The following is an 11,642-nucleotide window of genomic DNA, read 5'->3' as shown; positions in this document are numbered from 1 at the left end:
CCTTCTGCAGTTCTCATTACTACTATCCCCTACACCTGACTTTCCTCCTCAGCTCTCTCTTGCCTATTTATTGCCTGTCCCTACCTCCTCATCACAATCGACTTGAGAATGGTCCAGGACGGACCGAAACGTCGTCGTCCCTTCAATTTCTAGTGTGTGGTCTGGTCAACATACTTCAGCCACGTTATTGTGACTCATCGCCTGCATGCACATGAAAATATATATATATAATATCAGATAATAAAGGAAGTTCTATTCATTTCAAAGATTATTCATTATAGTATCACAATATAATCAGATGGCAAATCAACATAATGAAATATATAAAGTCTCACCAGATAAGTAATCTTCTACAACGAAACAAATAAGATACACAAAACTTATCAGGACCCGATGTACTCCGACCGAATGTCTTCTCCGTACTGAGGCATGTTCAGTACGTCCCCATGCTCCTGCCCCAAAAACCTCCCTCCTCTCTCTCTCCATCCAGGACAGGGATGACAAATGAGTACTTTTACAAAGAAGTAAAAATGAGAAAAGCAATCGTTCTCACACAAACAAAATATGAAATGAAATATAAAATGTCATATGTAAATGCCATTAATAAAAATGTAATAAATTTATAAAAGGTAAATACTGGAATCTTAATTAATTAAGAGGTAGCATCTAGCAACTCCACAATTGAACAGGTCCAGTCTCCTGGTCCCGTAAGTAACCTGGAATGGACAGGTATTTCACAGGGCAACAAGGAAAGCCCGCTCCTTGCTCCAAACTATGCTGCCATGTTCTGCTACACTTACAAAAAGCATACATATGTACAAATAGACTATTTAATTTCTTTCCATAATTTATCTTAAATAAAATATTGTGAGTATCCATAATTAGGGATACGTAACAGCTGCGAGAGATGCCGATACAGCACAAGCCCTGAGAGATAAAGCACCCACCCAGAGCTCCATGTGACAACAGTGTTCCACTAGTCGGTGCCACCAGAGCAAAACCTCTGTGTGTGCTCGAATCCGTGGTGCATAAAGCAGCTTTATCCTTCCCACCAGGATCAGCAGGCGGGTTCACAGGACTAGGACCCAACCACATCAAACAAATGCTCAACCCTGCACTGGAAGTCATTGCACAGGGCCTCCTGATGGAACTAACTAGATTCACCAACACATGTCTAGCTGGCAACATACCAGAGACCATACGGCCTCTCTTTTTTGGCGCTACCCTCTGTGCCCTGAGGAAAAAGGATAGGAATCAGACCGATAGCTGTAAGCAATTCACTTCGGCGCCTCGTCGCTAAGGCTGCTGCTAGAACAGTTAGCCAGGCAGCAGCAGACATGCTAAAGCCAAAACCCCTTGGGTTTGGTATTCCCCAAAGGTGTGAGGCAGCGGTTCATGCAGCTAGAGCCTACATTTCAACATTACAGATGAAAAAACTCTGATAAAACTGGACTTCAAAAATGCTTTCAATCTGGTAAGGAAGGGATACAGTACTCAGTGCAGGTCACCGTTCTTTTTCCTTCCCTTTACCCGTTTGTGAACTAATGTTACAGCAAGAATCTAACTCTGTTAATCGTGGAACATGACATTGAATCACAAGGAGGTGTTCAACAGGGTGACTTCCTTGCTCCTTTTCTTTTCTGCCTAGTCATCAAGGAAGTCACCGATAACCTGTCCAGTGAGCTCAACATTTGGTTTTTGGATGATGGTACTCTAGCTGGTTCCCCAGACTCCTTCCTGGATGACATAAGAATAACTCAGGAGCAAGGAACAAGTCTAGGCCTCACCCTGAACTCTTCCAAGTGCGAAATAACCTCCACCAACCAGCACATAATAGAGCGAATAAAGGTTGTTTTGCCTGATATACATATAACCAACCCTGAGGACAGCACACTCCTAGGAGCTCCTCTTGGAAGGAATGCCATTGACGATGGGGTCCTTGGTAAGAAGATCACTGACCTGAAGAGGATGAACGAGAGGATTGAAGACATCGATGCTCATGATGCACTTTACCTCATCACCAGATGCTTGTCCCTCCCCAGGCTGACCTACTTTCTAAGATGTTCGCTATCTTTCAACAATATTAAATTAGAAGAGTACGACAGCCTGCTGAAATCAATGCTAGAAACGGCCCTCAACCTTTCTCTCAGTGACTCACAGTGGAAAAAGACCTCTCTTCCTGTCAGACTCAGGGGCCTCGGTGTTCGCACATCAACACAAATTGCTGTACCAACGTTCCTGTCCTCTTCAGTGGTGTCTGACAACCTGGTGAAGGAAATCCTACCTTGAGCACCTAGTTCAACGGGCAGGGGTACACGATCCCAGCTGTACGGTTTGCACCACAAAATGGGTCTCACTCGCAGAACCAGCATCCAGACCTTCTGAAGCCCATAAGCAATCCAGCTGGGATCGCCCCATTGCCGACCAACAAACTGAGACATGCCTAGAAGCTGTGGCAACATCAAATGACACTGCCTGACTTAGAGCTGTAGCTGTTCCTCATGCAGGTGACTTTTAATTAGCAACCCCAATGTCAGCAACCGGCACGCATCTCATTCCGCAGGACCCTCCGAATTGCTGTGGCTCTCTGCCTTGCTGCCCCAATCCACACCGAATACGGGTGTATTTGCCGCGAAGCAGTTGCCGACAGGCACTGGAAGGCATGGCCGTTTTTCCCAAAGGACAGGAGGATGGCATGCAATACACGGCGAGGTTAATTACATTCTTAAGAGAAGCCTTACTACAGCCGGTTGTCCAGCAGAGAGAGAACCCCGTTACCTAATGCCCTGCAACTCTGATAAGCCTGTCAGTCGCCCTCACGGAATCACGGTGAACCCCATGGAAGAATGGAAGACAGTTGGTGTGGGACTACACTTGTGTTTCAACTCAAGCCAACACCTATTATTGACTTCAATGCTGCACAGGCAAGAGTTGCTGCCAGTCACTGGGCAGCAGCCAAGTCACGTAAATACAAAGATCTTGACCACCACTACAATTTTGTCCCCATTGCCTCGAAGACACTTAGTGCCTTGGGTAAAAGTGTTGCTAGTTTTTTGAAGGAGCTGGGCTCCAAGCTAATTGAAACAACTAGAGACCCTAGAGGTGTAGCGATCCTGAGAGGAAATGCTCACTGCATCAATGGTTCCTGCCCGTCATCTGAGGAGCTGGAGGAGCTCGACAACTTGTGACGAGTAGCTTTGTACTCTGCATGTAACCAATGGTGTAACCCTTATATATATATATATATATATATATGTCGTACCTAATAGCCAGAACTCACTTCTCAGCCTACTATTCAAGGCCCGATTTACCTAATAAGCCAAGTTTTCCTGAAATAATATATTTACTATAATTTTTTTCTTATGAAATGATAAAGCAACCCTTTTCTCTATGTATGAGGTCAATTTTTTTTATTGGAGTTAAAATTAACGTAGATATATGACCGAACCTAACCAACCCTACCTAACCTAACCTAACCTATATTTATAGGTAAGGTTAGGTTAGGTAGCCAAAAAAAGCTAGGTTAGGTTAGGTTAGGTAGGTTAGGTAGACGAAAAAACATTAATTCATGAAAACTTGGCTTATTAGGCAAATCGGGCCTTGAATAGTAGGCTGAGAAGTGCGTTTTGGCTATTAGGTACGACATATATATATATATATATATATATATATATATATATATATATATATATATATATACATATATATATATATTGTGACGGGAAAATGAAGGAGTGTAGATGTTCGACAGTCCTCCTAATGACTGGTGTCAATGCCTATGACATTAAAGAAAAAAAAGATCGACTTCTTGGCTGTTGTCTGTGGTAAAGTAAGGGAATACACGCAAAACACATAGTATGAATAATGAAACTTTAATTAAATTGAAAGCAAATTAAAAACAGACAATTCCTTGGCTATGTACAGTGCAAACAAACAAGTAAAAAAATATAACACAAAAATTAAGAACAGGGATGACGTTACTCGATAATTTAAAGACAAAATGAAATAAGCAGGTGCTGAGAATAAAGCGCCAGCTGAGAAACATCCCCCTGATAGACAGAGCGTATATCAGTTAGTTGTTCACAGCTTGACAGCACAAGATGTTCTAACTTCAATGACTGGTTCAAGCCCAGACATCGACTAAGTAGAGGGCGCTGAGGTGCAGGTGTGCAGTCGGCGGGTCACCAATCAGAAGCAGGCAGGCTGGGAATAGTAGTTTGCTGGTTGATGACGGTGGCGAGCCGGCATGGAGGGAGTGTGGAGTATGGGGGAGTTCAGGGTACGTTTGTCTCCTGGTCAAAACGTTTTGTGCTACTGGTAGACGTATATTGAAGGTAGCATCTTATTGTTGTATATATATATATATATATATATATATATATATATATATATATATATATATATATATATATATATATATATATATATATATATATATATATATATATATAAGTAACTTTATGTAGGGAAGAGCAGGCTCAATCTCTCTTGAAAGAGATTATCGTCACAAAATATATATATATATATATATATATATATATATATATATATATATATATATATATATATATATATATAATATATATATATATATATATATATAATATATATATATATATATATATATATATATATATATATATATATATATATATATATATATATATATATATATATATATTGGTGTATACTGGCAGCAGGTTTTCTTTCAAATATGTTTCATTGAATATGACCGCATATTCTGTATTTATTATTTTCTGGTTTAGGGCTTCTATCCCTCTAACTATTTTCTTAGCATCAGGGCTTAATTGAAATAGGAGTTCTCCAAAACTCATTTTCGTACTTTTAAGGTGAAGAAAAGAAGTGATTTACTTATAGAGTGTATTACACTTATTTGTATAATTTGCACGACGTTTCGAACCTCCATGGTTCATTCTCAAGTGAACAGATCTTACAATACTAGTTGATTTTATACCCGCATTAGGTCAGGTGATAATACAATGAAGGTGAAAACATGGGGGGATACATAAGGGATAAACATAGGGGCTGCAGAAGGCTTATTGGCCCATACGAGGCATCTCCTATCTAAACACAAAGATTAATCCAGTGTAATTGGCCTGTTATGTTGGACATTGTCTTCTGTGTTGGCATCGATATGTTCTTGTCTTGTCCTTACTCTCATGGTGGGTAGAGTAAATAGTTCCGTGATTTGGGTGTTCATGGTAGGTCGCTCTATTCTTATGTGAATTGCCTCAAGAATTTGTAATCTTCTTGCATCTTGGGTTTTGTCTATTATGCAAGTATTCTTGTTCAACATTTCTCTTGTTAGAGTAATGTCATGGGCTTGTCTCATGTGATTCCTAGGGGCACCAGATTGAAGATGGCATGTCAAACGCCTCGTCAGCTTGGTCGACGTCATACCTATGTACTTACATTGAAGGTTACATCCTTCGTGGGGGCAAGTGTACATGTATACAACGCTTGACTGCTGTAGAGGGTTCTCCGTCGGCTTCGGGCTGTTTTTGATAAGGAGTTCGGAAGTCTTCTTGGTTTTGTAGAATATTATCAGGTTTATGTTTTGGTTAGGAGTAGTGCTTTTTACTCCTTTACGAATTATTTCTTTCATTATTCTTTCCTCTTTTATATGTTCACTGTGCATGGTTGATTTGTAATATAATTTTATTGGGGGTGTTGTGGTTTCTGTTCTAGGTTCTGAATTATACCAACGGTCCAAGTGTCTTCTTATAGCAGCGTTTATTTCGGCGTTGCTATTTCCGTTGTTCACTAATACCTGAGTTACTCTTTCAAACATATATATATATATATATATATATATATATATATATATATATATATATATATATATATATATATATATATATATATATATATATATATATATGAGGGAACTAAACTCAGCCACCCAGGAAATCTGATCAGCCCAAAGAAACTATGAAATAAAACTGGCCCTAAACTTAAAGAAAGATCCATTAGCCGTTGTTTGTCTATAAAAGAAGTAAAACCAAAACAAAGAACTCGATAGGACCCTTAAAAGATGAGGCTAACACAATTTTAATGGTCGACACAAGGGCAGCAAAAACTTTAAATTAATATTTTATAATAATGTTCACGCTAGAGAGGTTATATAACATCCCATCACCCACATAAATGTTTGAAGACGGCGAAGAGAATTAACTTAGCTGTATACCCTTAACATGCGACATAATCAGGAATAACCTTAACAAATTAAGACTCAAACGCCCCAGAAGTGGATGGAATCCAGTCCAAAGTTATAATGCAACTGGTAGAAGATAAGAAGATTTTCACAAAAGCTCTGGACCAAGGGATAGTCCCCCTCGATTGAAATTATGCAAATGTCACTACTACTTTCAAGACAGGCTGATAGAGCCTAGCAGAAAACTACGGGCCGATCAGCTTGACATCACACATCTGCAAGCTCATGGAGAGAATCCAAAGGGAAGTGAATCATTTACCATATTTCAATTGAACAATCTTGTAAAATCGACTCAAAATGGGTTTGTTAAAAAAAGATCCTGCCGTATTACCATATTTCAATTGAACAATCTTGTAAAATCGACTCAAAATGGGTTTGTTAAAAAAAGATTCTGCCGTACAAACCTGCTCACATTTTTGGGACCTGTAACCACCTATTCAGAAAATGGACTTCCAGTTAATGATGTATACATGGATTTTGCTAAAGCTGTTGATAAAGTACCACATGAAAGACTGGCAAAGAAATTACAGGCCCGTGAAATATATGGAAGAATATTGGAATGGATAAAACAATGGTTAAAACAAAGTAATCAAAGAGTCGTGATAATTGGGAAAGAATCTGATTTGGAGAAATGTGGTAAGTGGGGTACCACAAGGGACCACCCTGGAAACACAAACCGAAACTATCTCTATTTTCCGCTTGTTACAACTTGTAATAAAGTTGTTACATCTTGGCTTAACGTGTTTATGACGTATTAGAACGTTGTTACAACTTGCTATATTGATTCTTACAACTGGTTAGGAAGTGTTAAAACTCGTTGGAACGTTGTACCAACGTCGTAGTTTCGGTGTGTGTTTGGCGGGCATTTAGCAGCCAGCCTTTTTTATCACATACATCAATGACATACATGAGAATATTTCAAACCACGTCATCATATTTGTAGATGACACAAAGATTTATGGTAAAGTGGGAAATGATAATGATGTTGAAGCCTTACAATGAGGTCAACATGAACTCGACAAATGGTCAAAAGACTGGCAAATGCTTTTTAATATTGACAAGTGTAAGACCTTGCTTGTGAGGCATAACAACCCACACCACGACTACCAAATGAATAACATTACATTAGAGCAGATTGAATAAGAAAAAGACCTTGGAGTCAAAATCCACCACTTAAGGAAAGTTGCACAACAGGTAGGAGCAGCAGTCAAAAAAGTTAACCAAACCCTTGAAATTATCAAGCGTATCTTCGACTTTAAGGAAAACAAGGTACTCATTCAACTTTATAAATCTCTAATGCGGCCCCATTTGGATTACTGTGTCCAAACACTAGAGTCCTCATCTTGAGAAGGACATTGCTCCTCCGGAGATAGTGCAACACCGGGTAACACAAATCATTCAAGAGCTAAGTCATCTCTCGTACCAGGAACGCTTGAGGGCCACAGGTCTTAAAACACTGCAAGCCAGACATGACAAGGTGGATCCCATTGAAACTTCTAATATACTGAACAAATTGGAAGATGTTGATCTAGAAAATTTCTTCAAAAGATCAGATGTAACACGAACAAATAAGGGAAAGGGAATTATCATGGGGGATAGCGTCAAGCCAGTAGGACTATACAGGACACACACAAGGAGCAACAGTTTCAAACTCAACAAGCCACAATGTGAAACTGTGAACATCAGATCCTTTTTCACCCACAGAGTTTTTAACCCATGGAACCACCTACCTGCCGAATTCGTAAATGCCAAAACTCTGTTAACTTTTAAAGTCTAACTGATAAGATAGTCAATGCAATTGGGGGGACCTTCGATAAGCCGCCGGCTTTCTGTTCTCGTCGATGCCACTAGTGGAAGTGTCCCTCAGGTAAAGTGTATCTATTATCTTAAACTTACTTGATACTTACATCATATACTTAAATTATTTACTCTAATATAGTATGCTTTTATCATACTGTAATATCCTGCTTATATCATACCTATATCAAACACTAATAGTATACATATATCATATACTAACATCATACACTAATAATATACTTATATCATACACTAATATTATACTTATATCATACGCTAATACTTAGTATATGATACTTTATATCATATGCTAATATCATACTTATATCATACACTAATATCATACTTATATCATACACTAATATCATACTTATATCAAACACTAATATCATACTTATATCATACACTAATATCATACTTATATCATACACTAATATTATACTTATATCATACGCTAATACTTAGTATATGATACTTTATATCATATGCTAATATCATACTTATATCATACACTAATATCATACTTATATCAAACACTAATATCATACTTATATCATACACTAATATCATACTTATATCATACACTAATATCATAATTATAAGTATGCCACTTTTGCTTATCAACTTATTAAAGTCCCTTTATGAGCTCCGTAACTCTACAGCTTTACTTGATCCTTCACATGAAACATATTCTCCCACCCCCGGTGTGCGCAGGTTGTCCCTCCCCGGTGTGCGCAGGTTGTCCCTCCCCGGTGTGCGCTGGTTGTCCCTCCCCGGTGTGCGCAGGTTGTCCCTCCCCGGTGTGCGCAGGTTGTCCCTCCCCGGTGTGCGCAGGTTGTCCCACCCCCGGTGTGCGCTGGTTGTCCCACCCCGGTGTGCGCTGGTTGTCCCTCCCCGGTGTGCGCAGGTTGTCCCTCCCCGGTGTGCGCAGGTTGTCCCACCCCCGGTGTGCGCAGGTTGTCCCTCCCCGGTGTGCGCAGGTTGTCCCTCCCCGGTGTGCGCAGGTTGTCCCACCCCGGTGTGCGCTGGTTGTCCCACCCCGGTGTGCGCTGGTTGTCCCACCCCGGTGTGCGCAGGTTGTCCCTCCCCGGTGTGCGCAGGTTGTCCCTCCCCGGTGTGCGCAGGTTGTCCCTCCCCGGTGTGCGCAGGTTGTCCCTCCCCGGTGTGCGCAGGTTGTCCCACCCCGGTGTGCGCTGGTTGTCCCACCCCGGTGTGCGCTGGTTGTCCCACCCCGGTGTGCGCTGGTTGTCCCACCCCGGTGTGCGCAGGTTGTCCCACCCCGGTGTGCGCTGGTTGTCCCACCCCGGTGTGCGCTGGTTGTCCCACCCCGGTGTGCGCTGGTTGTCCCACCCCGGTGTGCGCTGGTTGTCCCACCCCGGTGTGCGCAGGTTGTCCCTCCCCGGTGTGCGCAGGTTGTCCCTCCCCGGTGTGCGCAGGTTGTCCCACCCCGGTGTGCGCTGGTTGTCCCACCCCGGTGTGCGCAGGTTGTCCCACCCCCGGTGTGCGCTGGTTGTCCCACCCCGGTGTGCGCTGGTTGTCCCACCCCGGTGTGCGCTGGTTGTCCCACCCCGGTGTGCGCAGGTTGTCCCTCCCCGGTGTGCGCAGGTTGTCCCACCCCCGGTGTGCGCTGGTTGTCCCACCCCGGTGTGCGCTGGTTGTCCCACCCCGGTGTGCGCAGGTTGTCCCACCCCGGTGTGCGCAGGTTGTCCCTCCCCGGTGTGCGCAGGTTGTCCCACCCCGGTGTGCGCAGGTTGTCCCTCCCCGGTGTGCGCAGGTTGTCCCTCCCCGGTGTGCGCTGGTTGTCCCACCCCGGTGTGCGCTGGTTGTCCCACCCCGGTGTGCGCAGGTTGTCCCTCCCCGGTGTGCGCAGGTTGTCCCACCCCCGGTGTGCGCTGGTTGTCCCTCCCCGGTGTGCGCAGGTTGTCCCTCCCCGGTGTGCGCTGGTTGTCCCTCCCCGGTGTGCGCAGGTTGTCCCACCCCGGTGTGCGCAGGTTGTCCCACCCCGGTGTGCGCAGGTTGTCCCTCCCCGGTGTGCGCAGGTTGTCCCACCTCGGTGTGCGCAGGTTGTCCCTCCCCGGTGTGCGCAGGTTGTCCCACCTCGGTGTGCGCAGGTTGTCCCACCCCGGTGTGCGCAGGTTGTCCCTCCCCGGTGTGCGCAGGTTGTCCCACCCCGGTGTGCGCAGGTTGTCCCTCCCCGGTGTGCGCAGGTTGTCCCACCTCGGTGTGCGCAGGTTGTCCCTCCCCGGTGTGCGCAGGTTGTCCCACCTCGGTGTGCGCAGGTTGTCCCTCCCCGGTGTGCGCAGGTTGTCCCACCCCGGTGTGCGCAGGTTGTCCCTCCCCGGTGTGCGCAGGTTGTCCCACCCCGGTGTGCGCAGGTTGTCCCACCCCCGGTGTGCGCAGGTTGTCCCTCCCCGGTGTGCGCAGGTTGTCCCTCCCCGGTGTGCGCAGGTTGTCCCACCCCCGGTGTGCGCAGGTTGTCCCACCCCGGTGTGCGCAGGTTGTCCCACCCCCGGTGTGCGCAGGTTGTCCCTCCCCGGTGTGCGCAGGTTGTCCCTCCCCGGTGTGCGCAGGTTGTCCCACCCCCGGTGTGCGCAGGTTGTCCCACCCCGGTGTGCGCAGGTTGTCCCTCCCCGGTGTGCGCAGGTTGTCCCACCCCGGTGTGCGCTGGTTGTCCCTCCCCGGTGTGCGCAGGTTGTCCCACCCCGGTGTGCGCAGGTTGTCCCTCCCCGGTGTGCGCAGGTTGTCCCTCCCCGGTGTGCGCAGGTTGTCCCTCCCCGGTGTGCGCAGGTTGTCCCACCCCGGTGTGCGCTGGTTGTCCCACCCCGGTGTGCGCTGGTTGTCCCTCCCCGGTGTGCGCAGGTTGTCCCTCCCCGGTGTGCGCAGGTTGTCCCTCCCCGGTGTGCGCAGGTTGTCCCACCCCGGTGTGCGCTGGTTGTCCCACCCCGTGTGCGCAGGTTGTCCCACCCCCGGTGTGCGCAGGTTGTCCCACCTCCGTGTGCGCAGGTTGTCCCTCCCCGGTGTGCGCAGGTTATCCCACCCCCGGTGTGCGCAGGTTGTCCCACCTCCGTGTGCGCAGGTTGTCCCACCCCGTGTGCGCTGGTCCCCCCCCCCCCCCGTGCTCAAAGACATTGTGTACTGTGTGGGTCAGTGAGCCACTTGAGGGACCTAATATAGACGAGGGTAGACGTAACCTAAGCTTCTCTATCCTCGTGAGATGTACTGACTTTTCTCAATAAACTTACTTGAACTTGAACGTCATTAACCAAACAGGACACCAGCTCGGGGCGCATATTTCATATGTCTTAAGGTTAACACACGTAAACCAATCAACTAATGGTATTAGTTAGTTTTAAAATTAATTTATAATATTTAATGTGAGGAACATGTGTTGTCCGGCGCCTTAGTCGAGGTTTACTGGAAAAGTGAAATTCTCAAATTATCAAATTTGACAAAAATGATATTAATAATTTTGATACAATTTATATACTAATTTCGATAGAGTAATCATTACCATTGTCTAATAGATCATAGAGACATAGGAAGGTTAGTTCAGAAGGCCTATATATAGGCCTATACGGGCAGCTCCTGTATGTATCCACATTCGGAG

The 11,642-nt window shown here is 45.0% G+C and overlaps 1 protein-coding gene across 1 annotated transcript; it reads right to left on the bottom strand.

Moving 5' to 3' along the window:
- Positions 1 to 7,261: 7,261 nt before the first annotated feature.
- On the bottom strand, positions 7,262 to 11,294 carry LOC138351674 (ice nucleation protein InaA-like). Its single transcript, XM_069303691.1, has 3 exons — positions 11,278 to 11,294; positions 8,880 to 10,369; positions 7,262 to 7,338 (listed from the first exon to the last, which is right to left on the bottom strand). The coding sequence occupies exons 1-3, from the start codon at positions 11,292 to 11,294 to the stop codon at positions 7,262 to 7,264; spliced, it is 1,584 nt and encodes a 527-aa protein (XP_069159792.1).
- Positions 11,295 to 11,642: the final 348 nt, after the last annotated feature.

The sequence above is a fragment of the Procambarus clarkii genome, chromosome 50 (genome assembly GCF_040958095.1).
Source record: "Procambarus clarkii isolate CNS0578487 chromosome 50, FALCON_Pclarkii_2.0, whole genome shotgun sequence".
NCBI classification, from domain to species: Eukaryota; Metazoa; Arthropoda; class Malacostraca; order Decapoda; family Cambaridae; genus Procambarus; species Procambarus clarkii.
Note: the sequence above shows the minus strand (reverse complement) of the source record. Positions and strands in the feature narration are given on the sequence as shown.